At 42.1% G+C, this 27,416-nt stretch overlaps 1 protein-coding gene across 2 annotated transcripts; it reads right to left on the reverse strand.

Annotated features, from left to right (window-relative positions):
• nova1 (NOVA alternative splicing regulator 1) lies at nt 1-27,154 on the reverse strand. 2 transcript variants are annotated; one of them, XM_034889651.1, is made up of 4 exons: nt 26,392-27,154; nt 17,626-17,769; nt 8,496-8,662; nt 1-8,119 (listed from the first exon to the last, which is right to left on the reverse strand). In XM_034889651.1, the coding sequence occupies exons 1-4, from the start codon at nt 26,564-26,566 to the stop codon at nt 7,100-7,102; spliced, it is 1,506 nt and encodes a 501-aa protein (XP_034745542.1). In that variant the 5' UTR covers nt 26,567-27,154; the 3' UTR covers nt 1-7,099. The 2 variants fall into 2 exon arrangements, with proteins under 2 accessions (XP_034745542.1, XP_034745543.1); XM_034889652.1 differs by lacking the exon at nt 26,392-27,154 and adding an exon at nt 20,358-21,010.
• Nucleotides 27,155-27,416: the final 262 nt, after the last annotated feature.

Raw genomic sequence — 27,416 nt, forward strand, 5'->3', positions numbered from 1 at the left:
TGATGTTAAAATGAACATTTATAATGACTCTTTGTTGCCGTCGCAAAAATAATCTTTAAAAAACAATTCAATTATTAACACTGAAATGCTGACTTCACTGGTCATCGACGACTTCCACGAGTCATAAAACACAACTCACTGAATTTCTTTTACAAACACAGTACTACAGTTACATTAAATAGTCATTACCGTTTAAATCTATTAATGAAGAATGTTCAAATAAACCAATAATATAAACAATGACACTTTTAAAATCCTCTCATTTCCTCGCCATAGTAGCTGTTGTCTTTTTTTACCAACAGTGTATCATTTAGAAAATATACGGCTTCCGAGATGTTTCTCTGACAAAAGCAGAAAACAGACTGGCAGCATAACAATAATGGCACACAAGCTCAAACGTCGCACAATTAGGGTGGTGTTTATCAAGGGGAGTGGAGATGGGACGTAACCATTCCAGTGATCTAACATTTAGTTATGTAGGCTGGCTGCCTTTTGGCTCAGTATGGAATTATTTGGCACTCTTTTGGACAAATATTTGCCATAAAAGCTGTCACACTTTTTCGAAAATGGCACAAGAAGACATGTCCCTCTCATTTCTGAATATATTCAGAGGACTTTTATCCATTTTAAAAGACATATAAATGCTGTCCTAGAAAGCCCTTTAGGTAGTTAACATTGTGGACTTTCACAGATTCTCCTCGTCACAAACATAACAACGTCATTTATACCAAAGAGAAATATACCCAATCAACAAAACATTACTTTTCTTAGGTCGGAATATATTTGATCTTATGCTGTCAGTCCATTTTTTTCTGAGGTGGAAAGAACAGAGGTTTAACGAAGTAAAAACCGAAACCCGGAAAAGACATTTTACAATGAAAAATGAAAATGGTTGCAAGGTACTGGCGTGCTTTCTTCAGTTTCCACTTAAAGCAAGAACCCTGCATAATTGTCCAGATAACCAGAAAAACAAAAGAACAGTCTCGCAGATTTGACACATAGTGGGTTGTAAAATATCCAACACATACATGTGTTCCTGGGTGATGAAGAAGGTCAACTAAGTTCATGGGAGGTTCAGAGGGTCAAGGACAAAAGACAACAACAATAAAACGGCCTCATGTTTGGTTGGCAAAGAATCCTGTATTTTTCTCAGACGAAAGGGCTCAGAAATACCTTAATCCGTTTAAAGGGCCGACACAGTAGCAGGTGCTCGGTGTGATGGAACACAAATGGCGATGTGGTGTGGGCTGAGAGAGTGACGCTCAGGGAGAAGAGGTTTTAAGAGAGACGTCTGAGACAGTTTATATGTGTCCGTGAGGGGCGGATGAATGTCCGGGACACAGTTGGAGTGAAAAAAAACATAACTTTTGGAATGATACTGTAATTTGTTTGGCATTTCGGATGTGAAGCGGTGGATGCAAGGACGGGGGGGGGGGGGGTTGTGACACAAAAGAATGAGCGAAATATCATTCGTGTAACATGGCCTTTACCACTCAAAGTCTAATGGGTTTTCCTCTGTGATGTGATTTGTATCGTGTTGAGGTGGCAGAGGCAATCTTCATTTATGCTGGTGCCGATTATGTCTCTCAGATCTGACTGTTTACATCAGCCAGACTTAGAGCTTACATCCCTCATTGCCTTCAGCCCAGTGCTTCAATCCCAATTTGCTGGGGGGTATAAATCGCATTTTTCTACTGCAAATTGCGAAAGCACAAAAGTGTACAGATCCGTCCCGGTTTCACATGGTTGGTTAAAAAACAAAGCACTCAGTGATTGACACAAACCTCTGCAGAAGGGAATGTGAAGGAGAAGCCTTCAAGTGAGGAAACAGGTGCTACTTTTCTATTTTGTCTGAGACTCCAGCCCTTTCCATCATTCATGAGACCCAACAGGATCAGGGAATAAATAATAATAAAAGTAACATCAGAGCAACAAAGAATGGCAAAAACATATCACATACTATTGAAAGCCATCATGGTTTTGCTTCATTTCACACCCAATACGACCCACTGATCAGTAAAGTGCATTTATGCAACACCAAACAAACAAGATAATGTTGACAGCGAATCGGAAGTTGTGTTAAAAAACATATCTTGTTCACGACTGTGGCCGTGTGCGGCCTACCTGACTATAGTTGAAATCTGTTATTGACATAGATATTAACTCTACATGTATTTGACATTCCTGCCCTGAATTTACATTAACGACTGGTAACATTCGACAGAAATAAAAACAGAGTAAATGGGTACATTCATAGATTAGATCTGGGCTTTCGAGCTGCGACATAAAAGAAAAATCTTTTTTTTTAAAACACATTATGGGACAGGTTATATGAGGTTCAACCTGCTTGTCAAAGAAATGTGTGCCTGATATGCTAAAAAAAAAAAAAAAAAAGCATAACACAAGGAGCCAATGCACTGAATAACATTTTCACGTTTGCTTGTTTCACATTTTTAATACTCCTCACTGTACCTAAAAATCTAAATTTCTTCTCGGATGACGTTTAGAGACATGAACATGAGGACTTGATCTGTGTGTGTGTGTGTGTGTGTGTGTGTGTGTGTGTGTGTGTGTGTCTTTTTTTTCGGGCCAACATGACAATAATGAGCTCCCTCCCAAATCACAATTAAAAAACAATTATTTTTTTTAACATGAGGCGAGTAAACTTAAGTGCTTTACATTTGACTGCATGCAGCGTAATGTCTTTGAATGTTGCGAGACACCTCGCAAAATTTTTGTAAAATTTTTTTTTCCTCCATAATTTACTTTGATACCATGCAATAGAAGACGTGCAAAAAGATAACACCTAACTCCACAAACACATTTTTGATTGTTAATGGTATGTTATGAATGCTTATAACATGTTATGCTTAGTCCATGCTGGCCTATAGAGACATTTGTGAGACAGCAGTACTGAAGCCACGGGTCAAACAAACACACAAGGGATGCATGGAGTGTAAAACAACATGGATCCATAAAAATCACAATCTTTAACTCTTACTCTATGTACCTATGGGATAAAAACAATGCACAAAAAGTTCTTTGTCCTTTGTTTTTCTTAAGTTATGTATTTGATTATCTTTTTCTTAACTTAAAAGACAGTGTTTGATTGGCACTTTGATCAGCACTTCTAAACAAGTTATTGATATCTAACATTTGATCGCACATCTACAATTTCAGAAGCTGCGGAGGTCTAGTTTGGCACAGGTTGTACTATGAAGTCTATTATTACTTTTACTATCTTACCAATACTGTATAGTATTCTATACACCTCGTTTTATGCTCCAGCCGTTTAGAGCATTTCTATTTAACAGACCAGACATCTTTTCAACTAAAATATTTTGTATAGTTTACTTATCAAATAGCAGCATTTTCATAACTTACAAAAAGTACATGTAAACCTATTCATTCAAAAATCTTAGTAATTTCAAAGGTTCATACAACAGACATAAAACACAAAACAGGACAACATGCTACTATATTGCTTCCAATATTCTTTACATTTTCTTACTGTCAAACTAAATCATCAATGACAGAAATATGGACACCACCAGGTCGATGATGAGTCATCATAATGCACAAACAAATTTTGCGAAGCTAATCTTAATCAGGCTTAGTTGGCACTCTCATCATCCACACAAATATAACATAGTTCACATTGTATCGACAACGCTGGACTGCATTTGGACTACAAACTAGAATAGCTACATTAAAGTACATATAGATCATATGACGTGACATATTGTATTCCACAGAAATGAATTCTAGTCATTTTTCAGATAAGAGGATATGCATAAAGGATGTCATTGTTTCGGCTTGAGGTCACAAACAAGTTCCCACCTTACTCTCGCTATCGTATGCATTCTGTCCTTACTACGCTTTAATTAGAAGCTGAAACTTGAGCTTGGTTTGTTCAGCCGACGTGTGAATATCTATTCAACCATGATCTGGCTTTTTTTGGGAGAAAAAAAACAGCACGTTCTCTTCCCTTAAAAAAGGCCATAGTTCACGGTCTAAACATTTCTAAATCCTACCTGTTCTTCTTCTAGAGGGAATTTGATACTTTGAGCGTTGAACTTTGCTGGTTGGTCTTGTGGGTGTCACAGTTTCGGAGGCAGGTGTTTGTCTGTGCATTTTAGCCTTGTGGACTCTACGGCCTGGGGAGATATGTTCTTACCCTTTATGACCTATAGTGCATAACTCCCGCCACCAGCACACCCAACACGCCACCCATGAGAAGACAAGACAGGAGGAAAGGAGAAAGAGGGGGAGAGCACAGTGTAGGAAGAAGCACAGACGGGGATTAGGACACAGGAGGGACCTCAGAGAGGGACAGCATCATGCAGGGGAATAAAAATGTCGAGAGAAAGAGGAAATTGAATGAAAGGGGGCGGAAAGAAATAGTGTTTGGCACAATGTAATGATCCGAGAGCTTTGAAGGAGCGCTCTCTGCAGTCAAGCAGTCCAGTTGCATTGATAGAACATCCCCTTGTTGTTGTTGTTGTGCTTGTATCTTATTATATGCTAAACTCTTGGGCAGTAAAAGGTCATTTTATGCTTTTATGATTGCATCGGTGGCCAGATTGTACGTAGTTATGGATGACGGCGAGGCCTTCCAGACACGTAGTGAAAGGAGAGATTTCAGTTAGGAAGAAAGGCTCACTGTTGCAATGTTCAGACACAAAGAGTTGTTTCAAACACTTCTATATCTGTTTACTTTTAAACATGACTCATGACAAATGAAGAGAGCAAATAAAAAGGCTATTTGTTAAATTCCCCCCCCCCCCCAAAAAAAAAAAAACGGGGATGGTTCAGATTTTCTAGGACACTGTTCAGCACCAACCCTCACAGCCGTGTATTCAGGAAGCTGATCATAGAGCTTGGGTTGATGGGGACAATTGAAAGATGTCTTTAAAAGTGGGGGAAGAGGGACGTAATCGGACTGGAGAAAATACAGTGCAGGGTAAAAATGTGGAGAGAATAATTTGTGGTTTCGCTGATTGAAAAAAATAAAAATGTCTGCTAATTTAATTAAGTGCAATGCATTGGAACTGGTGAACAGAAACATCACAAGATGCTGAAGAATAAATGCTCTTGTGGAAATATATGCCTTCTGTCAGTATTGGTATAGGTCTGGTTTATGTGACATAGATGTGCACATTAAAATATACTCACATCCCGGCAGGGACAGACATGCTTTACATTGTGTTCTTAATGTCTCACAGTGCAGTCTTCAGAGACCCAGTGTACTCAGGATGAACACTATGGATAGCAGCACAGAAGGAAGCCAAGGTAATCTTCGAGTGCTTGGAAATGCTCTAGACAATTAGCCTCCCTGCATTAGACAAACAGTTGCCCATAAAAGACAACGATGCCACAACACTTCAAGATGTTTTATTAGGCGCTCCACCCGCAGTCAGTGAGCGTTAACGTGTTTTTGGAACGATTACAGGCTGCCTGAACTGAAGTATCATTTTTGTCTCAATGCAAATTGGGAAGGACGGCTCACAGAAAGAAAAGAAACAAGAAACAAGAAATGTGAGTCCAAACCTTCTTTTCAAGTGTCATTTGACTTCCCTTTCATTGGTGTGTGTGTCTCTTGACTATTTGGTACCCTTAATGTAAAGGCAATCGTTTCTTTGTTCACAGAAATTGGTTCATACCGCTTTTCTTAAGAAAATGCTTTTGCAGTGCTGTGTTCCCTTTGCTGACAGAACTGGTTAGACACTGCTTCAAAGGTAGTCTGAGCTTGAAGTTGTTTCTCGGGAGTTACAAATGTGTGACTAAGGCAAACACTTTGTCAGGTAAAATCTAGATTGTGGCCCAATTTTCTTGTGAAGACAAACAAAAGAAAAGACCTGCATTTGGAACGCAGATGGACTTGAAATATTAAGACTGGATTGCTTTCTATCTTGAAAGGCTGAAATCAATCCTTTTTCATTAGGTGAGAGGCTGGGTCAGATCCAATGGGCTACTAATGGCTGGACGACACGTTGGCTTTTTGAAACCAAGAGAATAGACGCCAGAGAGATTTTGAATTCATGGTTAAGGAGATAGAAACCTAATCCTATAGCACCAAGAACGGGTTAAACAACATATTTCGGTGTTTGTGGCTGTGACTGAATATGCAAATGTGTTTCAGTGTTTGCGGGAGCGTTATCTAAGCATGTTCGTGTGAAATATATTCATACATTCCTGTGTGTCTCCTCTATCCTCTCACATTGATTATTTAACCCCTGAACTATGCTCGCAGACAGCAACAGTGAAGTTCAGACTGGGCTTGAGTTATACATCTCTCTTTTTTTTTTTTTCACTGCAACACAATATTTGATCCCTGTAAATAAAAAATAGCGATAGGCTAATATTGTTTTTACATTCAGATCAACCTGCATTCACAGGTTTTAATAATCTAGTTGTGTTTGAATGAGACCGTGTCAATAAATAAAGGATAACAAATATAAAATACCCAAATTTAGAAACTTCAATTATGGCACGAGCCAGAATTCAACATATGTCAACATAGATGTGATTTCTTTAAAGAAATGATACTCAGATTGCTTCCCCATACACTGAGATGACCTCAGGTGCTAGTCATAAAACCTCTCCCCTGTCAGCAATGCCTTCTGCATTGTATACAAAGAGGAAGGTTTGTAAAACAGCTCTATCAGCTGGCTGGTACTTCATCTGAACCGCTCAACTCACCGGGAGCCGAGGTTTGCAACCGAAATTAAACCCAACAAAACCCAAACCAAAAAAAAAAAAAAGCTATGAGGTTTTGGAGGAGGGTGAAACCCTGCGGCCTCACCCTTGAATCTGCAGCTTGGCAGTGGACCAGTTCAGCTTACTCTGATCACCATCGTCAAAAGGACTCGACACAAACTTTTAAAAAACATCAGGACAGTCAGTCCTAAAAACACATTCACATATCACACACACTTATCTTGGATGTCTCCCCCACCTCCTCCTTTGTGATTCTTTCATTTGAGACTGAAATATTGAACAGATATTTGGACGTTTCTTTTTTCTATTCATTGTGACCCTCTCAATTCCGTTCTATCTCTGTCTTCATCCTTTCCTTCTTTCCTCTTCTTTATCCTTTTTAGCCCACCTTTTGTGGGTTGGTAGCGCGCACGCCCTGCTCGTAAGTGATCCTCTGGCTGATCAGATACTGCGCTGCTTGCGTGGCGGCCGGCGACCCTGTTATGGTAACTTTACGGTTCCGAGTACCAGGAATGAACTCTCCCTTTTTGGAGATCTGGATGCGGGCTCCTGTTAGCTCCTGGTACTCTACCAGCGTTTTCCCTCCTTTCCCCAAAATGGCGCCAACCAGATTCTCGGGCACAGCAATCTCAACCACGTCCTTGGCCCCATCCGCCAGCTTCTCTGTTGCCAACAGGGAGGAGGCCATCAGTGGGGACGAAGCATTTAGGTAACCATTGGATGCCCCTGTAGCAGCTGCTAGAGAACCCAGGGAGAAGCCCCCGAGGCCTGCAGCGGGGTGGCCAGCGCCACCGGAGGCATCGCTAGCATAGGAGGCCAGAAGGTTAGCCGCAGCCGCAGCGGCCGGGTTAGCGCTAGCTGCCACTGCAGCAAGGACCCCGGAAGCAGCGGCAGGGTTGAGGCCCAGACCTAGGGTGTTAGTGTTGTAGCCATAGCTGGCCAGTGTGTTGAGGGCTGAGGTGATGGCCAGCAGATCATTGCCGGAGAAGGTGGACATGGTAGCGGGGAAGGCGCCCATTCCTGTCAAGCCGGCCTGGCCCAGGAGGCTGGAGGCAGTGGCAGCTGCCGCGGCTGCGTTGGGCATCACCTCGGCCGTATTAGCGTAGGGGGAGCCAGTGGGATTGGAGTTGGCCACGGGGCCCGAGACGTTGGAATAGCTTATGTTGAGGCAGCTGCTGCTCTGAGGGTCCTCCTGGATCTTCTGTACTATGATTTCCACAGCCTTGCGGTTCTGTTCGGGTTCCCCACTGATGGTTACCACCCGCTCCTGGAGGTTGATTCCCTCTGGCTTCTGGGAGAGCTGCACCCAAGCCCCTGACTGCTCCATCACTGCTTTCACTGTGGCTCCGCCCTTGCCAATGATCAGCCCAGCTGTGCTATTGGGCACGATCAATTTGGCCTGTAGAGAAATAAAAAACAGATTGACGTTGCGAAACAAGGCAACAAGAGAAGGATTTAACAGCATAAATGGTTGAGGGAAAGAGTGTTACCTCTCACTGAGTCAGAGTACTATACCAGCCCCCGCTTTACTCAGCGATTTGTTAATCCCAGGGGTTTAGGCTGCAGCTGCCACACGGCTCTGTCTTGCTATGAAAGACTGAAGGTAAAAATAACCACATACTCTCACATTTTCCTGACCCCACTAGACTGCGGGTCATGGCCCAGATAACCAATAAGACTGCAGACTAATAAACAAGGTGTCCTGGAAGTGAACAGTTAGTACCACACAGTGACCACACATCCTCAAGACCTTTATCGACCCCACACTATCTCACCTGTTTGACGCGGTCGGGGTTGACGGTGGTCTGCGGCTGCAGTATGCTGACTGGTTCAGGTTTCTGGGCGCTCTGGGGCATCTCGCGGACTTTCTCCGCAATAAAGTTGTGGACACCATTGAGAGCTTCAACTGTACCCTGTATCAGACAGACGCGCTCTGTTGTTCCTGTGGTGATAAAGAAGGAAGAGGACAAACACAAGTGATCCGTTACTGTAATGGGTTCTGAGTGGGTACTTGGTGAGCAGATTTGAGGGATTGGACTAAAATCTATATTTATATTAAGATGTCTTGGCAATGAAAAATGTTTCTTGACATTTCACAAAGAGAACCAATTACTAAGCTGTTCCTCGCTTCCTCCATTTATACAATCAACAGAGAAACAGCTGAAAGACAGAACCGAGCCACGGGGGGAGGGGGGGTTGGGGGGGGCGGGGGGGGGGGGATTCCTCTTCAATGATGTAACTCTTTCAGATAATAATACTGAGCCCGTCCTTGCCTTGCAGCTCCAATAGACTAAACACACGCTTGTTCCTCCTCTAGGCTTTTTTTTCTACACCCACATTGACAACCCAACCAACATTCCGTTGCCATGGTAAAGAGGCCAAGCCGTGGAAACAGGTGATGCAACAGCGAGTCCTTTATACTCTGCCTGCACGATTTTTAAAAACACTCTCCCTTTTGTATCATCCTTTCTGCCTCTTTAACATTTACTGTTCTTTGGCTGAAGTAAATAGGAAATGTAAACTGATTTCCTTAGACTTAACAGATGGCAGGAATCTGATTAAGGTCAATATTTTACTGAGAGGAAAGTGTCACATTTATCCCATTGATGGAGTAAAATGTGTAAATGGGAAGACCAGCTAATAAGGGGGTCTCTGAGAGTCTGAGAGGCACTGCTTTACTTCATTGTTGGCATTTCTAATTGAATTGAATCTCAAATTAAAAGCTTAGCCGTTTCTTAAAACTGCTAAAATAAATCCGGGGAAATAAGTCAAGTCTAATAATAGATGTAGAAAGTCAAAGTTTAAGCATCTCAGGAAAAACAGTAGAAATCTTCTAATTGGGCAAAATTGGTGAAAGGAAACCTGATCTGCATGAACTTACTGCCATAGTTACAACGTTCACCATTCTATACATATAGGCCTACATCATGCATGAAAAACATTAAAATAAAACATTTTCCCATAATTCTGACTGCAGGATTTGTATTTTGGTTTATTTTGGTCACTTTATGTTAAAATAAGGTGACCAAAATAGGGTCAGGTTATACATGAAACCTCTAAAAGGTTTGGACAGAAGCACAGGTGTTACTGTCCTGCACCTGCCGGTCATTCTTGAAGTGACAAAGTGACAAACTGAAGCCTGCGAGTACAGATACTTGACCTGTTGGAGATGTTTATGTCGGCTCATAAAAATGTCAGCCCATAAAATCTGCAGTCAGAAACAGACAGGGTAAACCGTTGTTTCCCATTGTTTCTATTAACGGTGTCTTTGCTGGAGGAAATTGTGAGAGAACAGTATGTATTGTGTATTGAATGCTCTTGTGTATGCAGTTAGGATACAAACATAAGGCAAAAACGATTCAATACGAGGAGGTTGTACGTGAAATGTGTGCATGCAAAACTTAATCACACTAGAAGTCAGCATTAAAAAACTGAGGCTGACAGCAATTTCATCCTAGTCTGATTTACTGGAACAATCTACTTTGCATCTATAAAGGTTTTGAAGTGACAGTGCTGCATCCAGGTGAGTTTATCCTAACAGAGAACGTATCTACAACTTTTAACCACACCATAGAATAGAATAGATAGAATGCCTTTATTGTCATTATACACAAGTGCAGTACCTGTGCAACAACACAAAATATATAAATATAAATTGTAAGTAACGCAAAGAAAAAGAGTGGTGCACATTCCTGAGAGCAACTATGTATGTACATATATAAAATATTAAAGGGTTTGTTTACACATAATGCAAAAATTTAGTTTGGTGTATCAAATGTCCTGAGTATTAAATATTGCACTGTAATAAAATTAAATGGTTAAATATTAAATATTGCACTGTAATGAAATTGCACAGAATTCCAGTGTCCTTTTAGGTATTATACATCAGTATTGCACAGTAGGTGGGAGAAGAAAGTCCGGGGCCGGGGGTGGAGGTAGGCTGTGAAGTGAAGTCAGTGCATGTGTGAGTTTAGAGTGGTTATGGCTTTTGGGAAGAAAGTGTTCTTACTGTTCCATAAAGAAGACATGAAACTATCTGAATGTTCATTTGTCATTCACAACTCTTTTCACTTCCTTAATATGCTTGAATCAGCTTTTGCCTTCCGTCTCACCTTGAGGGTGATGGATTTCAGGATGAAAGCTCTGGGTTTGGAAATGCAGTAAGAGTTGGCTCGCTCTCTTGTGGGAGGGGTTTGGGGGGGGCGTCATCTTTATCCATTGAACCAATGACTCTATCTTGATCTATATTGAAGTTTCAGTACTTCTGTCTTGTTGATTGAGCATTTCTGGGATGAGACTCTGCCTCTATCAAACCCTTTTTTCAGATTTTTTCAGACTGTTAGCATGCCATGCATAAAGTATCACATACAATTACTGTCAACACATCAGCAGATTGTTTAAGTAATTATTCACACCACAAATTGAGCTTTTTCGGAAATCCCAGTGCTGAACATCCTCTTCGTGTCGCTGTCGTTGATGCCATATGGCTTGCTTTTCTAACATGTAAACACTGATTTTAAGAATGCTATTTATATCCAGTAAATCAGCGTTCTGGAAAACTTTTACATGACATGACACCCTGACCACACGTTCACAACAAGCCCTGTTGTCATCTTTGAAAAACCACACCATGCTTATAGTTATCATAGACTTTTTCTGGTATTTAAAATAAAGACATAAGCCATTAAATTGCTGACTGTCATGTACCTGGTCCTAACAGGCTGTAAGACAGTCAAGTAATGCTTTTTTACCAGTAAATTGATAAAGTAGGCGGAAACTGTGGGACATTTGAAATAATAGATACTATCATTGAGGACTGCAGGAGGATCTGATGTCTGTTGCATTCCATTTCACCAGGGATTTTAATATTAGAGGGACTACTGACACAAAGTTCAGTCTTCCAGGGTAAGACCTAAAGGCAGGCTTAAAGGCTGCAATTGTCATTTTAAGGGTGTTAATGGGTAAAGTTGGCGATATCCTACATTTTTATTATCATACGTCAAGAAATCTCCTGAAAAGACCAAATCCAACAGCAAATTAGTCCATTGTCCACTTCTTTCCCCATTCAGCTCAAAGACCATTCGTTCCTATTAAATCTTTAAAAACAGGTCACAAGTGTGTTGTTTCATTTTTTTAAAAAGCCCAGTGATTTGCTAAAGAAGCAGGGCACTGTTGTTTTTAGTAAAGATGATAAAACAGGAGGAAATTTGCATTTGTTGGGGACTATTTTCAGCGGTGAATTAATACACATGTGCTTTAGCGAGTATCTAGGGCAGCAGGTCGGTGTATGTGGGATAGACTACAATGTGAGTGTGTGTGTGTGTGTGTGTGTGTGTGCACATGGTAATGAAGGAACATGTTACCTATTGTAACAGTTACTCATTGGACTGTTCTTAGTAGTTTTTGAACAGTATTAGAGTTATATGACATATAGGGGAAAAAGGCTTTAGATTTACACACAATCCGTGTTAGTACTGGGATATATGTAGTAGTTGATTTGGGCAAGAATAACATAAATAGAAAATAGCACCAGACTTATCCTCACTAAAACGGACTTTTCACGTATGTATCAGAAATCGCATGTCAGAAACACAAATCAAATAGTGTACATTAAAAGAATTCCATGACAGACTACTTTAGAGTTACTTTAGAGCAATAAGAAGCTAAAACAAGATCACGTGACACTGTAAACCAATTTCATGCGAAGACATCTTGCTGTGCGTTGAATGAAGCTGTACAATAATTTCAGCAAGTTCAGCTCCATGCTAATTCTAACGAACAAATGACAACATTTGCAGACTAAAATGACTAAGTCTCTTATAAGAGTGTTGGTGGATGCCATGTAGCGTGATTTACAACATAAAGACGGAGCTACACAAATCCAGGGACATTTGTGAAACTAAAAGAATCTGAAAAAAACTGAGTAACTAACTAGAACTTCTAAAAATGTGACAATGACTTTAACCTTCTAAAGTCACGGCTATTGATGCCAAATGATGGTCGTCTTGTATAATTTCCCGTTAGCAAAGCAATTATAAAGCACATTAATATTGTTTATTTATTACCAAAATACTGCAGCGTCATAAGCAGTAAAAATGTGTACCTGGTGGCATTAGTTTTGTACAGGATTGCAAATTAAATCGCAGTAATTAAAAGCAAATCAGGCAATGTCTGGACAACATATTAGGGTGGCAGTAGCTCAGTCCATAGGGAGTTGGGTTGGGAACCGGAGGGTCACTGGTTCAAATCCCCGTATGGACCCAAAAAGTTGGGAGCGTGGATTGGTGGCTGGAGAGATGCCAGTTCACCTCCTGGGCACTGCCAGGTGCTCTTGAGCAAGGCACCGCACCCCCCGACCGCTCAGGGCGCTGGTTCAGCTGGCAGCCCACTCACTCTGACATCTCTCCATGTATAGTGCATGTATAGGTCCTGAGCATGTGTGTGTATTTCAGGCCTGTGTGTGAGTACTAACAAAAAGTGTGTACACAGAGTGTAGTGCAGTAATTTCCCCATTGGGGACTAATAAACAAATTATCTTATCTTATTATCTTATTATCTTAACTCATTAGTGGGCAAGAAAAGAGAAGCAAAAAAATAATATTTTCTACATAACGACTCCTTATAGATGCCTCTGCCTCGTTTTGTGTCCTTTTTAAATCAGTATTTTTCCAAATGGCTAGCACTTTGAAGACTTATGGCTGTTAAAGTCGCTAGCAAAGCAATAGCCCAAATACCCCTTTAGATTATGAAATTCTCCCCCAAACTGGTGGCTAGCATAGCTGCTAACTAGTCACAATTGACAGCTATGCTAGACACTAGATTGGGGTAGATGTTTATCATTTAAAGGGGTATTTAAATAAAGTTCAGAGACTTGCAAAAGACGGAATACAAATTTAAGTCTAGTCTATGACCCCGAGCTGATGACCTTGGATGCATCGTCAACTATTTCCACAGTCTGAACACCGCTCCTGGTGTAGTAAACTGACCTCCATGTGTAAAATTGGTGGAGTGCCCTTTGAATCGACTGACCTGTGCCAATCACAAAACAACGGCAACAGCTGTTCGGTTGTTGTGTATAACATCCAATACTGTACTGGCAGATCAGACACACAGAGAGAGTTGCTCTCTAATACAACACCATAAAGCAGAATAATACTTCAAACTACTACAGTGTACTACAACTGTTCACTGGAGGCACAGAGATCAATCTGGAGAAAGAAAAAGACTGAAGCTTGATGTCATCCCAGACAGAAGTGCTACTGTCCTATAGGGAGAATTAGTGAGTGCAGTAAATATACACTACTGGTCAAAAGTTTGGGGTCACTTACAAAAACTCCATTATAGACAGAATACCAGCTGATCTTTGTGGGTGGCTGACTTTTAATGCAACATCTACATTGCCCATTATCAGCAACCATTCATCCAATGTTCCGAAGGCACGTTCCTTTTACTAATCTGATATCATTTAAAAAATCTAAATAGAAAAACATTGGAGAACCTTTTTGCAATTGTGTAATCACATAATCCAATCTGAAAACTGCAACCCTAGTAATAAAGAAAATAATGCAACTGATCTCCATTGGTATTCGTTCTAAAATGGAGTGCATTGGAAATTTCTAAGTGACCCCAAACTTTCGGTACTGTACTGCATCTGAAGCTACATTTGAAAAAGTGTGCCTCTGCTGTAGTTTCTTTGTCTTTCTTGGACTTTTTGAGGTTAATGCCCCACCTAATGGAAGAGTGGAGTTATCCAGTACGATGTCACCTATTGTGATTGATTTTAATGATCAAATAATGGAAAACATACACCCAGTGTTACTATGACATCACAACAGCCTCATCTGTTCGTGCTGTACAAAGTAACTCAATCCATGAAGTTGGCTGGAGGCCAGCAGCACCAAGCAAAGGGTTGGAAGTTTTGTTTCTGAGTTTGTGTTCAAATTGTGAACTCCCACGGCTCTCACTGCAGCTGCTTAAATATGCGGATGTGTGTAAGTAGGTGTGAGTAGGTATGTGTATGTGCTCAACGCGCTGTACGAGTGGGTGAATGCACGGCGTGCTTTATTTATGGGGGCTCGAGTAATTGAGCGTGCAACCGTTGAGATGGGTTCAAATCAATGAGTAAAAACAAAACGGTCGTTGCCCATGTGTTAGCAGGCAAGCATGCAGACAAAATTTTAAGGGAAGTATGATGTCATCTTATCTGGCCTGAACTCTCCCAACTACCCGGAACCAAATCTGGGAGAAACAGTGAAACAGCGGGGAGGAAGAAAAGGGAAACTTGGCATGTTTTGGAGCAGCTTGACTGCAGCTGGGAGAGGGGTCATATCCACAGAGAGAGATTGAAACAGGCTATTTCTGGGCCCCCCCCCCCATCCCGTCCCGTCGCTCAAATACAATCATGTATCATCCACACCCTTAACTATCTCCGCTCATCCATCTCAGTCAAAAAAAGCAGGGCCCAGTTGTGCAGTTCCTATCAAGACCTTTGAATTCAGGGTCTCGTGTCTTTCACTGACGGATGGGAGATGTGAAGTGGGTGGGAGTTTCAGACTGAGCCATCACAGAAAGGAGTGCAAAAGAAAATGGCTGCATCGCTGTCCCTTGATTTCTCTAGTGTGCGATTGTGCTGTGGTTTGAGTGTGCCCAGGCTGCCGCAGGATGAGAGGTAAGGGCCTGGACTGTGTGTACTGGCATTAGCATGCTATATTAGCCCAAACTGCAGCTGGTTCAACAATGAATGAAGGAAGGGAAAACCGGCGTAGCTGATAAGTTGGACATGCGGAATTGATCGCCTCTAAAATCCAGGACAGGATTTTGTAACAACATCTATATGTTGCTGTTACAAACTTCACCACGTTGCCCATAATTAATACAGCTAGAGGTTTTTAAAGCTTTAGCCTGTACTGGCTTCTCAGAAAGCGGCACTCTCAGCTATCTGTTGTATGTGTACAGTAGCAGTCGTTTCATTTTACATGTGTGGGCCAGAACGAGCCCCCAATCAAATCCTCGCCAGCACCCTCTCCCTGAACTCCTCTTCTCACTCATCACGATAATGAGTAGGGGGATGGGCAGAGCAGGTGGTGGCCTATCTACAATCCAAAGAGAGAAATAAGGATACATTTCACTCCTTGTTCCTATGCCAGTGAAGTAGCCATACTTCATTCCCTCGTATGTCGACAATTTCGAGCCGTGCTCTCCAATCACGTATCCCTTCATCGTGGCAGACCACAACAGAAGCAAGGTGAGAGAAAAAGTACAGAACAAATATTTGCTCGCACATCCTTCTTCTCCTCTCCCCCAGTGCCGAGTAATTCATCGCCACGATTCTGTCAGTCCAATATGTGAAATGTAACTCCCAACAGAACCGGTCTAATTCAACCCATGTTGTGCATTTTTCTTGTACGTTATGTGTAATATATTGTGTTCTCATTAATCTAAGGATCAGCTGAAACTGCAAATGTCACAGGACAGATCCAATAAGGAAGGTAGCCATGCAGTTCTGAGGAACAATCTTTTTCCTCTGCATTTCTTCTACATTTTTCTAATGTAAGGGTTTCGTTTTATACGAAATATGTATACAGTAAAAAGTGTACTACTATACAGGGATTATTTGCTTGCATCAGGTATCACAGAAAACATCTGGACCTAATAAGCAGCGGGATGCTCAGCGCCTGTTAGTTTTCAGCAGGTTGAAGCCTCCTCTGAGGCATGAAGGACAAACACCCAGACTCCTCTACGGCTCAGCCATTTGTGTATTGCAGGATAAGATGGTTCAGCTTTAACCTCCATGTGATAGGGGTCACCGAGCTGCACAACCATCCTTCTCCTGTTGCCCGTGAAACTCTCTGCCACAATAAATGCTTTGGATGTATGCCGTGCCCTCTGCGCCACAGAATTTGTTCTCATTTTTGGGGGGGAAATAAAATGGAAGCCACGTTCATTAAATTTCCCCTGAAAAGCGAGTGAATGCACCAACATGATACTGCAACCTGCTAGAAACTAACTAAAATTGTGGGACACTTAAATGTGGCATGTGACATATGTTACGGAAGCTTTTGGACTAATGTTCTAGTAGAATATTTGTTTAAATATGAATATAAATAACCTTTTAATTTTTCAGTTCATTTAGTCATTTCAAACTAAAGTGTAACTTCTTACCTATCTGTAACGGAACATCATTTGAACCATTTACTTTAGCTTTGTTTTTACATCCCTATCTCCCCGCTGTAAATACTCATTGGGCGCTGCTGTTTTTTTTTTAAAAGGTCGTCCAAATTAACATCAATGCTGTCAACATATCCAGGACCATACTTCTGTGCTTTAACAACTCCAAATGATGCTGTAAAAGCTCCTAATTTCATCTTTGAATGTAAAGTTATACCACCACCTGAGTGTCGCCCATGCATTCTTACTGCTTTCTCTCCTCAAAATTGTACATATGTACATATATGAAAATCAACACATATGTCCTTCAGATGTGTATAAATTACTTATTTTTTGCAATTTGGGACGTTGTCAAGGAAAAGCACAACAAAAAGACCGGAAACGGCGTCGGACCGGACATGTCCGGATATTTTCAATGGCCGAACATGCAAAAAGTTACGTCCACATCTACATGCATGTTTAATCCCTCAATGACATAAAAAGAATCAAGATGAAAATAGAATGCAATTACTTTGGGGAAGCCAAATGAAGAGGACATATCAAATGCTCTCTCGCACCAAAGCATCACTGCTTCAACTGGGTAATGAGTCAGACCACTCCTCTCATGTATATGAGAGGAGTGGTCTGACTCATTATACATAGGTCTCATATATATGAGATATATATATATATATATACACACAAAAGCTTTGATGCTCATCGATTTTTGTAACTGGGCGTTCATTCTTTCATTCTTACCTGGGTAGAAGTCTTTGGATTTGGACAGCTTAATGGTGGCACCCGTCTCTTTCTGCAGTTGTACGATGGTCTGGCCGCCCTTGCCAATTATAGAGCCGGCTGCATAGCTGGGGATCAGCACCTTCAGGAAGTACTCACCCTCCTCTGGCAGAGAGACACACAAAGTGGGAAAGGGTCACATCTCGTGAAGTATCACCATTATATACACCACGCTGGTGCCCAATCCCCCCTTCCCAATATCCTGAACAAGCAAATACATCACAATGGGGGAACATTACCTCGAGATATACGAGGGAAAGCAATAATAGAATCTTGTGTCTGTATTCTTCTGGTGAAGGAAGGTATTTGGAAAAAAGATTTTGCCTTTTGAGATCCTTGTTGCTTTCGGTGTATCCACATTGTATCAGAGACTGTGACATGTTCTGTGTCCTGTCCCAGATTTCTTGTAGAGTAAATGATGACCTCCTTTCCAGTTTGCACGGGTCTAATTTTAACTGTTTTCAAGGAGTTTTAGAAACCTCTGACTGCATGCAAAGCCAGGTTCTTGCCACTAGTAATTCTTTATAGATGGATAAGAGTAACGTAGAATAGGCAGCCCAATCTGAATGCACAAGGTAGCCTGTACATTCTCAGGAAGAAAGTTGCACACAAAGGACTAAATGCAAACACATGAAGTGTTCATGGATGCCAATACAGAGTGATCCTTTGTAATTAACAGACGTGAGAAGAACATATGGGAACCAATCCCACAGATTTGTTCAAGGGGTATATTGCCAAGATGGTCTAAATCTCCTCCATTTTGGAAGGGGTTTCTGTGGCTTACTGTACAGTGGCTTGTAGCAGTCAATGATTGACAGCCCATTAGTTGGAAGAATTAACCGGCGAACTCCCTTTCAGTTGTGGACGTTCCTTTTCCTGCAATGCTAATTAAAAATGAATCCACACCTAAGTGGGCAGTGTACGTCCAAGAAAACCCTGATCACATTGAGTGTGCTAATCGAGTAAAAAGCAATCAACCATATATATGGCGCTTGGCCCAAATGTAATTTAAAAAAACTGACATCAAAATAAATACATCTAAAGATGTAGAGAGGCTTTGATTCCCCACTGATTTCTAAATAATATATCAGTGACATCATGGTAAACACTTGGTACAAATAATCTCCTCTGCTTGCTGATTTCGATAAAATGACGTCATGTTCGATTCTTTTCAGCTGCCTCAAGGGTGACGTCACTCGAGGGGGCAGAGATGGAAAACAGCATTGTCCAGCTTTGTAGGGCCAGAATTCTAATACGTTTTCAGGTGTGTGATAAGAGATTTCGGACAGCAGGTGCCAAAGCCACACGGTTGGCCGACATGTCACTGCATCCTATGGTTTGTGGAGGGTATCGAAGGTGTATGTGTGTGTGTGGGGGGGGTTTTGACCGGCATGGCGGGGAGACAAGACGGATGGATGGAGGCAGACCGCCCTGCACCGAGACCAACCTGTTGCCTCAGTAATGCACTCATTAGATTCAGATGGGAGTGAACATGGCACTGTGACATTAAGGAATTTCACAGCCTATAAGGAGCTCTTCTCCTTATTGCATTAATATGCCCCTCATGTTCCATTCAGACACAGGCTTGTTTTCGTGCACATCAGGCATAATCAATGGCTCTGACAAATATGCGGACAATGACACAATCGTTAATGGAATTTCACTTTTGATTTAGATTAATTAGCCAAAGTTGGGGCGACAATCCCAGATTGCAGAACGTATCCCGTTTACCTGAGAGCACAGACGTGAAATAAAAATGTACATCACCTTTGAAAGCCAGTAAATAAGTCAGGTGCTGGTCAATATGCCATGGTTTTCTGAGAAATAGGAGATAACCCTGAACATGGACATCACATAATCAGCTGTGTTCATCTCTGGCCATTGTCTGATCTTTGTATTTCAGGCTATATTGCAGTCAGCTCTTTTCGATGAATTACAATAAAATGACCTTGGTGGTAAAATAAAGATCATCCATGTCTGTTACGGGCGCAGTAAAGCTCCTGATGCCTCGTTATTATCACAAGATGTCTGATATCTGATATCTAAGAATATAATTTGAAGGATGGTGATTGCAGAATCCAAACATTCAAAGACCTGTTGTTGACAGGCAAGCCAAAAACCCACTGCGTAACTTTCTACTCCTCTTCAACCAGAGTAAACCCAGCAGGGGACGAAGCCACTAAGATTCTCTCCATCGCCCTCACAGCCACGGCGGCTGTCATTAGTCAATAATTAATTCTGTCCTAGTGTCTGAGATCACAGTAACAGGTTTTAATGGCGTCATGTGGTAGAGTAAACATGGCAATCTGTTGCTGCAATCCGCCAGGGATCGGGAGCAGTCGGGGCACATTGGGAAGCTCAGCCAGTGGGGTGTTAGTTCAAACCCCTGCCTCCAATGCTGGAAGGATGGCTTGGAGGAGAGGCACGGACGCTGAGCCAAATGTGTTTAGTTAAGTCACTCAAGGGGGGTGGGTCAGGAGGAAATGCCTTGTGACGGTCCTCCCTCCTTTCTCACTACCCTTCCGAGTACCCATTCTGCATTTCAATGGACTAACCTGCTGCTGACAGGCAGCAAGGACGATAGAACAAAAACGAGCAATAACGGACAAATGAGCCTAAGGTGTTAGAAATTGCACGCACTCTATAATGATGGAAAAATTCAACAAGTCAGACAAAAAGAGTTTGAGGCTTACCCATTCTGAGATCTGCTGCTTCTCAAGTCCTCTGTCAGATCGCCATCAATGCCGGGGCACAATTTCTAAAGGGGATCTGAACGTTAGCCTCGGCATAGGTGCAATGGTAGTGTTGAGGAATGCGGCCAGTCGACTTTTTCCACCGAGGTCTAATTCATCAGTGGGTGCAGAAAAAGAGATTTCACCGCAGCATCCGAGCCATGCCTGCAGCTGGCCAGAGCCTCAATTGTCTGAGAAAATGCTAATGCAGGCTCTCAGTGTTTTCAGTGAAAGACGGCACGCATTGTTCAAGCCTGCATCGGTTTGAAGGGGGGGGGGGTCTTCCCTGCCGCATCACCCTTTTCACTGCTCTCATCCATATTCATCGAGTGGCCTGTCCGTCTGCAGCAGCACGCAGGACTGACACCTTGCTCGGCCAATGGGTAGCCTCCTACCTCAAGCACGTCATGTCCCCACCCCCTGATGCCGGTCCCAAAAAATTGAATTTTCTCCTGTACTCCGCCTCTTTTGACGCAGCACTATAAAGTATGGCAGTCCATTCACTCACTTTCTTTAGTGGAAAGTGACAAAGGTGAAGTGGCTTGGGGAGCGGGCTTCAGCGCTGAATGGGGGAGCATGTAGAGTGACCTTCAACAGTGGCTGAAGAGGTGTACGGATAACATAAGCAGATGATGAAGGAGGTGGAGGAGGAGTGATCTGAGACAGCGTGCCTTACGCCACCCACCCTTCTTTCCTCCTGTCCCCCACCCCCAATCCCTTAGACGGCCATGTTTGAGAGGGCGGAGGGGCTCATCAACCATTGCAAATGGCAGTGCCGCAGAATGGTGGAGGGGGGTGATGAAGCCAATCACTACGCCTATAAATCTTACGCCGAGAGGTATCTTAAGCGACTGAATGTGTGTGAAAACTGCAATGTGCATGTGTAAGTGCCTGTGTGTGGACTTGGGATGCCCAGCTTCATTTAATAGTGCTTTCCAGGGAACCTGTAAAAAGGGAACTCCTTTTTTTTTTTTTAAACCTGGCTGCTGATTAGTTTCATCCACAAATCAAACTCTAACAATGTGGCCCATTTAGTTTTGGAGCGAATGGCTTCCAGAAAATTGTACTATTCACTAAGAGATGCTCTAGTATATAGACACAGCCTCCCTGTAGACTCCACTCCCTCTCACGGTCTATCTATCTCTCCTTTCCTCTCCGCTTTGCTCTGCCTTCATTTCTATCGCTCTCTCTCTCATTCTCTCTTTCACTGCCACCTGGCAAATTCACAGTCCGCTCACGTCACATCGCTCTGCAAGGGCACCTGTGTCCTTCCCACCAAACAATATTAAAAAAAACAATACAGCCCACATTCCTGTGCCAACCTTTCCATTAGTAACATTACGAGATCATACATAATCCCTCAGCCACACAACCTTTTGGAAAGCACATGCTTGCCAGCAACATGGGCTCAAAGTATGGGTAATTAGGGAGATAAATGAATGAAAGATGCTCATTCTGAGGAGAGAAGGGCAATGCTGATAAAAGAGGAGTCATTTTGCTCATTCAGTGTCCACAGCTCCTAATGCACAACGAGGGGGCTCAGCTTTGAAAGAGCACAGGCTTTCTTCTCTTTGTTGGAACTGCCAGTCATGTTAATGATCAGTTCGGGAGGAATAACGTGATCAATATCAGACGTAGCCGAGAGGTTGGTGATTACAGGGACGGCTGAGGATTGTCAGGCAGTCTACTACTGGCAGACAAGGCTGGGGGTTTGTAGTGTACATGTGATGCATGTAGATCACATGAAACAGGAAGTCATGCTAAAACACATCACACAGGGTGCCAAGATATTTAAAAAAAAAAAGCATCTGCTGTGTGTGGGAGACATCACAAATGGTCTAAATGTGCATTTCATGTACACATATACAGAGCGATTCGGTTCCTGAGCTCAGCCTGCAGTGCTGTGGTCCAAATTAGCCTCAGATACTTATCAGAATGGCCGGAGGATTGGCTGCCATTTCACTTCTGCAAATCTAATTTTGGTAAGCTGCTGCTTTTATATGGTAACACCTTAGAGACAATGCTGAGCTAAGATGAACCACGTAAATGTCATTTATTTTACAATACAATTCCTTGAATGCATTTATATTGATTTTGGAGAGCAATAAAGGGCCTGCAGAGTGTTTTCACAGAACACAGACGCTGCTTGGCTCAACTGTTCAGGTCAAACTATAAATAAATTGTACAATTGTTAAAAATCAACCATGTTAAATTAGTTATTCCTTTGCACGTATCATGATTTTTAACATTTATTTTAAAATGGTCAGCGTAGGGTGTAAGTATACTGCATAACACCTACTTTAGTATGATTTGCATTATGAGTTGCGTGTCCACCTGCAACTCTAGAACTCACAATGTAAGGGCAGTTAGACAATGATGCTCACAAATGGAATGCTGTCATTGTTTTCCTTGATGAAGTGATCGGGTACTCTACACAGACAGGATCTTGTTCAGGAAGCCGTGTAGAAGACCTGTGCACGTGAGAAAACGGGGCAGACTCTTCAGGGTTAGACCATCATCGGAACTGGACTCATTGTGCATCAGCTGATTCTAGAGGTAAAGGGGGGCTGTGATACAGGATTGCCTTGAAAAGAACTTGGAGTCAGGCAGGTAAAATGGTGTGAGTGACAGCAGTACAAAGTAGGAGAAAATCCGATACTTTGATATTCTATTCTAATACCTTGATGTTGATATCGCGGTGATATTATAGGACTGACAATTGGTGCTTTGACAAAATATTTTCACAAAAATAGAAGAGATGGAACAGTCTGGTAAATTACATCATATGTCTGTAATGCAGCCTTTAAAACCAGGAAAAGACAACACCTAAACCATTTACAATGTCCAATTTCTAAGACTATACCTAGTCTAATATCAGATATCAGTATAACATAGATACAAATTGCCCACCCAGCCTTAGTACAAAGTCAGAGTTGTCTGCATGAATTGTGCATTTACCAAAATCTTCCAAATGCAATTCATATCCCTTGGATATTGGATGCGGAGCTCATGTTGAAGTGGAGGATGCGGGACCACTATGTGATATCAACTATCGTGATATCAATTGGTGCAATAAGCACATTTCGAAGGGCTGTGACACATCGCAAAAGAAACTCAGAGATATTTTGAAAGAGAAAGAAAATAGCAGTATAAAACTGAACATTTTTTAAGTGTCTTTTTTTAATTCATTGCAATGTTCAGTTTGTTCAAATTAATGTTGGAAATGATTTCCTTTCATTTGTTTTAAATTCAACATATCTTAGCGGAATACTGAAAGCACCAGAACTGAGTAGGCCTACACTTTATTATCTGTTTATTTATCACAAGTAGTATTGTTATCGCAATATTCAACAGTGTCGCATATTGCGTATTTTCCTCATATCATGAAGCCATATTCTACAGTGGCTTTAGGGGTGCTAATGGAGGACTTATGGGCCTGAATCTGATGCTTAAAACACTGCCTAGTTGCACAAGGCTCCTTGTGTGCCTTGCTGAAATGACATTTCTGAGGGGCACATGAGACGCTATAAAGACTTTGTTAGGAATGGTATATTGTGCTGCTGCTATTATGGAACGGTGGGGTGTCTCAGACACAAAGACAGACAAAGCAAATCTCAGTGACATATGGTGAAGAGACTGCCTGTTCTCCACGGATGTCTAATTAACATTAAGTTTCGGAATAAGTGGTCCCTGTGAGCCGCAGACCATAACAATCACAAGCTGAAATGAGATGTAGTAGCTGGCACGCTGAATCCGCCGTCATCCCGGATACTGCACTCCGACATCTTACTGATCAGTAATAAAGCAAGTGTAAACACACACACACCTCCTGGTTGATGCATTGGCCACCTATCACTATTTCAGGATCAATTAGCTTAAAATGGCGCCGCAGTGTTTCTGTAGTTCTTCCCCACACCAAATAGCTCTCATTATTTTCACTACTCCCCCGTTTTCTGTGACATGCTTGTTACAGTTCCAATCTGTTATTATCCTTCAATTTAAAATGTGTGAGTCCCAAAAAAAGCTCCTAATTTATTAACACCTACACAACCCAGCTCTGCTCGCACACTTGTAATTGTACCATTATGTAGTGTGCTAATAGGTCACAGCCCAAAAGCTGGTGTGGCATCAACATTATGACAGGCTAACAGATGCTGAGATTTGGCTTACCCCACAACCTATAAATAACCTGACTTTGATAGGAATCTAGGCTACAAGTGGAAATGAGACTATCTATACTAGGCTTGTATGATTTTCACGAGACTTTAGTCTTCCTGCTTAGCTCCGCCTCAACATTTGTACCAAAATACTCACACAGAGCTCCTGACAGTGTTCCATTTCACACAATTAAATCAGTAATGTCAGGCCTGACGCAGAATCTCCCAGAGTGCTGGTCCTGAACCTAAAGTCCATCATGAATCTCAGGTGAACACAAGAGCTCTGTTATGTCATGTCAAAGTTCACAAGTCAGCTCTGATCCAGGATCAGAAAGTGGTCCCCCCTAAGGTCAAACAGCGGCTAGAGCTGGACAATCTATCAATATAGTTATTTTGCGATATGAAACTAGATATTAGGGGTGGGAATCACCAGAGGCCTCACGGTACGATATTATTGCGATTTTATAACATTTTGCAATATTCTGCGACATACTGCAATTCTTCCAACTTTAAATGTTTCCCAATTTCAAATGATGTCCTCAAAAGGAAACTTTGTCAACATCTGTTGCATCTAAAAAAATACAGTTCTCTGTTTATTCATCTCACTTTAATTTAATTGCTGCAAAATGGGATTGTCAAGCAGACAAACTGACCAACACGTATATAATAATAGATCGATACTTGGTGCCTGTGTCTTGACACAGTATTGTCACAGAAAATATCACGATACAATGCTGTATACATTTTTTCCCCCCGCCCCTACTAGATATCGTCTTAGTTTTAGATATCGTAATATGGCAATATGACATTCCTGGTTTTAAAGCTTGCATTACAGTAGGGTCATGTGATTTTTTGAACCTACCAGACTGTTCTAGCTGTTCTATAATTTACATTTACCCTCTTTATTAGCACATTACTGATGATTATTAATCCAAAATCTCATTGTAGAAATATTTTGTGAAAGTATAAGTATAGTACACTCTACAATATTGTCCCACATATGGATATCAAGGTACAAAAATAATGTGATATTTGATTTTCTCCATATGTTGCTCAGCCCTAAAACAGCCACTGTCCACAGTGTATCACTGTGTTCAGGGTTGTTAGGCCATTAAGACATTATGAAGCTACGTGACACAGCTTCAGTGGGAGACAGGTTCGTTGTCCACTTTATACCAAGAACCAACGGTGTGCTTCCCAAACGCTGGGAATCAGGGCTCACAGCCAAGATGTTTGACTCCAACACTGATTCACAGGATGTCAGCACTAAAAGAAACTCCAATGCCATGTCTGCCATATGTTCTCTCTGTTTCTTCCCCCTGTGATCTATCAACAAAGGCCTCCTCCCAATGTGTTGCTCAGGCCACATTCAGACTGATCATTGGCCTCTGCAAAGGAACTCATTAGGGAATTCACACCAACATAGGGTGATCATAAGTACGTATCCCCTTTGTATTATTAAAGCCTCTCCACACAATCATGTCTCCACTGAATGAAAGACGTGACAACATGACTCCAGATGTGGAGCACAGAGGTGATCGGGTTCAAATTCAAAGCTGACCTGAGAAGGCCATTCACACTCAGTCGGGCTGCTGCTGTCCCTGCTGGGTTGTGAAGTAACAGCCATAAACACAGCTAGTGTTTCAGAGTGCCAACTCCACAGGTAGAGCATGTCAGAGCCTAGATTATGCAACCAGTTTAGCATACATAGTCTTTGCATGCAACGTGGGCGCATAGTGATGCAAAGGTGCATGCAAAGGCTTCTACAAACAACAGATTGGACTTCAGGTGGAGGACACAGGGTGGATGAGTTGCTTCTTGTTGTGCATCTCTCTTACCTCCAATGTTGGTGCGCTTGGTACAGCCGGCCTCCTCCGCCGGAGTTTCCAGTGGTCGCTTGCGGGAGTCCGGGTTATCAGCCTCCATGAGGGGCTGCTGCAGACTGTGGAGGTTAGGATTAGAGAAAATCCCGTTATGGTCCACGGCTGCTCCGACACCACCAGCCATCATCATCGTTTCTCCCCGGAGCTGTAGATAGATTTGCAGTATTCCCCCTCTCACACACACACACACGGCGCCACTCAACACCACATAGCCTGACAATACGCACCGCGGTATGAACAAGTTTTTCGGGGGGGGGGGGGGCTCAAACGATCTCAAATGGATAAAAATGTCAGAAAACCCCTGATCAGAGGCTCATCTTTCCGGCGCTCTGCGGCTCGTCCAGCGCGTCCCTCACGGAGCTAAATATAAAAACCCAATGAGTGAAATGTGGTCATTTAACGCGCTGCCCGACGCACCGACAGCATGCTCCTTATTGTTGACGCGCAGAGCGAAACGGGCTGCTTAAAATAAAGCAGCACAACAGTCTGAGAGCCGATCAGCCATTAGAACAAGTGCAACAGCTACGCAGAGGCAAAGGCGCTGGAACATAGCTTTCTTAAGTCATCTTCACGCCATGTTTCACTGTGCAGCTGTTGTTATTGTTGCCTTTGTAGTGCAATAGGGGGGAAATAGAGTTGGAGAGCTCCGGAGAGGACTACAGTGCCACGGACCGGCCGAAAGACGAGGCCAATAAGGCAAAGATCCATCTAGGTGAAGCAGCAATATGCACTGAAGCCCTTTGTTTTTCCATTTAAGTATTTAGAAAAATACATTTCAATAGATTTTTATACATGTTTTTACATTCGTTTTCTAGTTTGGTTTTCCTTAACATAATATAACACCTAGGGTATAATGAGAACAGCAGAGGGACCTTCATGATTATGTAATAATAAGCACACTTTAAATAATGGCTGTGAAATCTACAGTTATGTACTATAGATTTCACAGTAACATTACTGTACATGATTTTTACATTACA

This window comes from Etheostoma cragini, chromosome 13 (genome assembly GCF_013103735.1).
Source record: "Etheostoma cragini isolate CJK2018 chromosome 13, CSU_Ecrag_1.0, whole genome shotgun sequence".
In the NCBI taxonomy this organism is placed as follows: Eukaryota; Metazoa; Chordata; class Actinopteri; order Perciformes; family Percidae; genus Etheostoma; species Etheostoma cragini.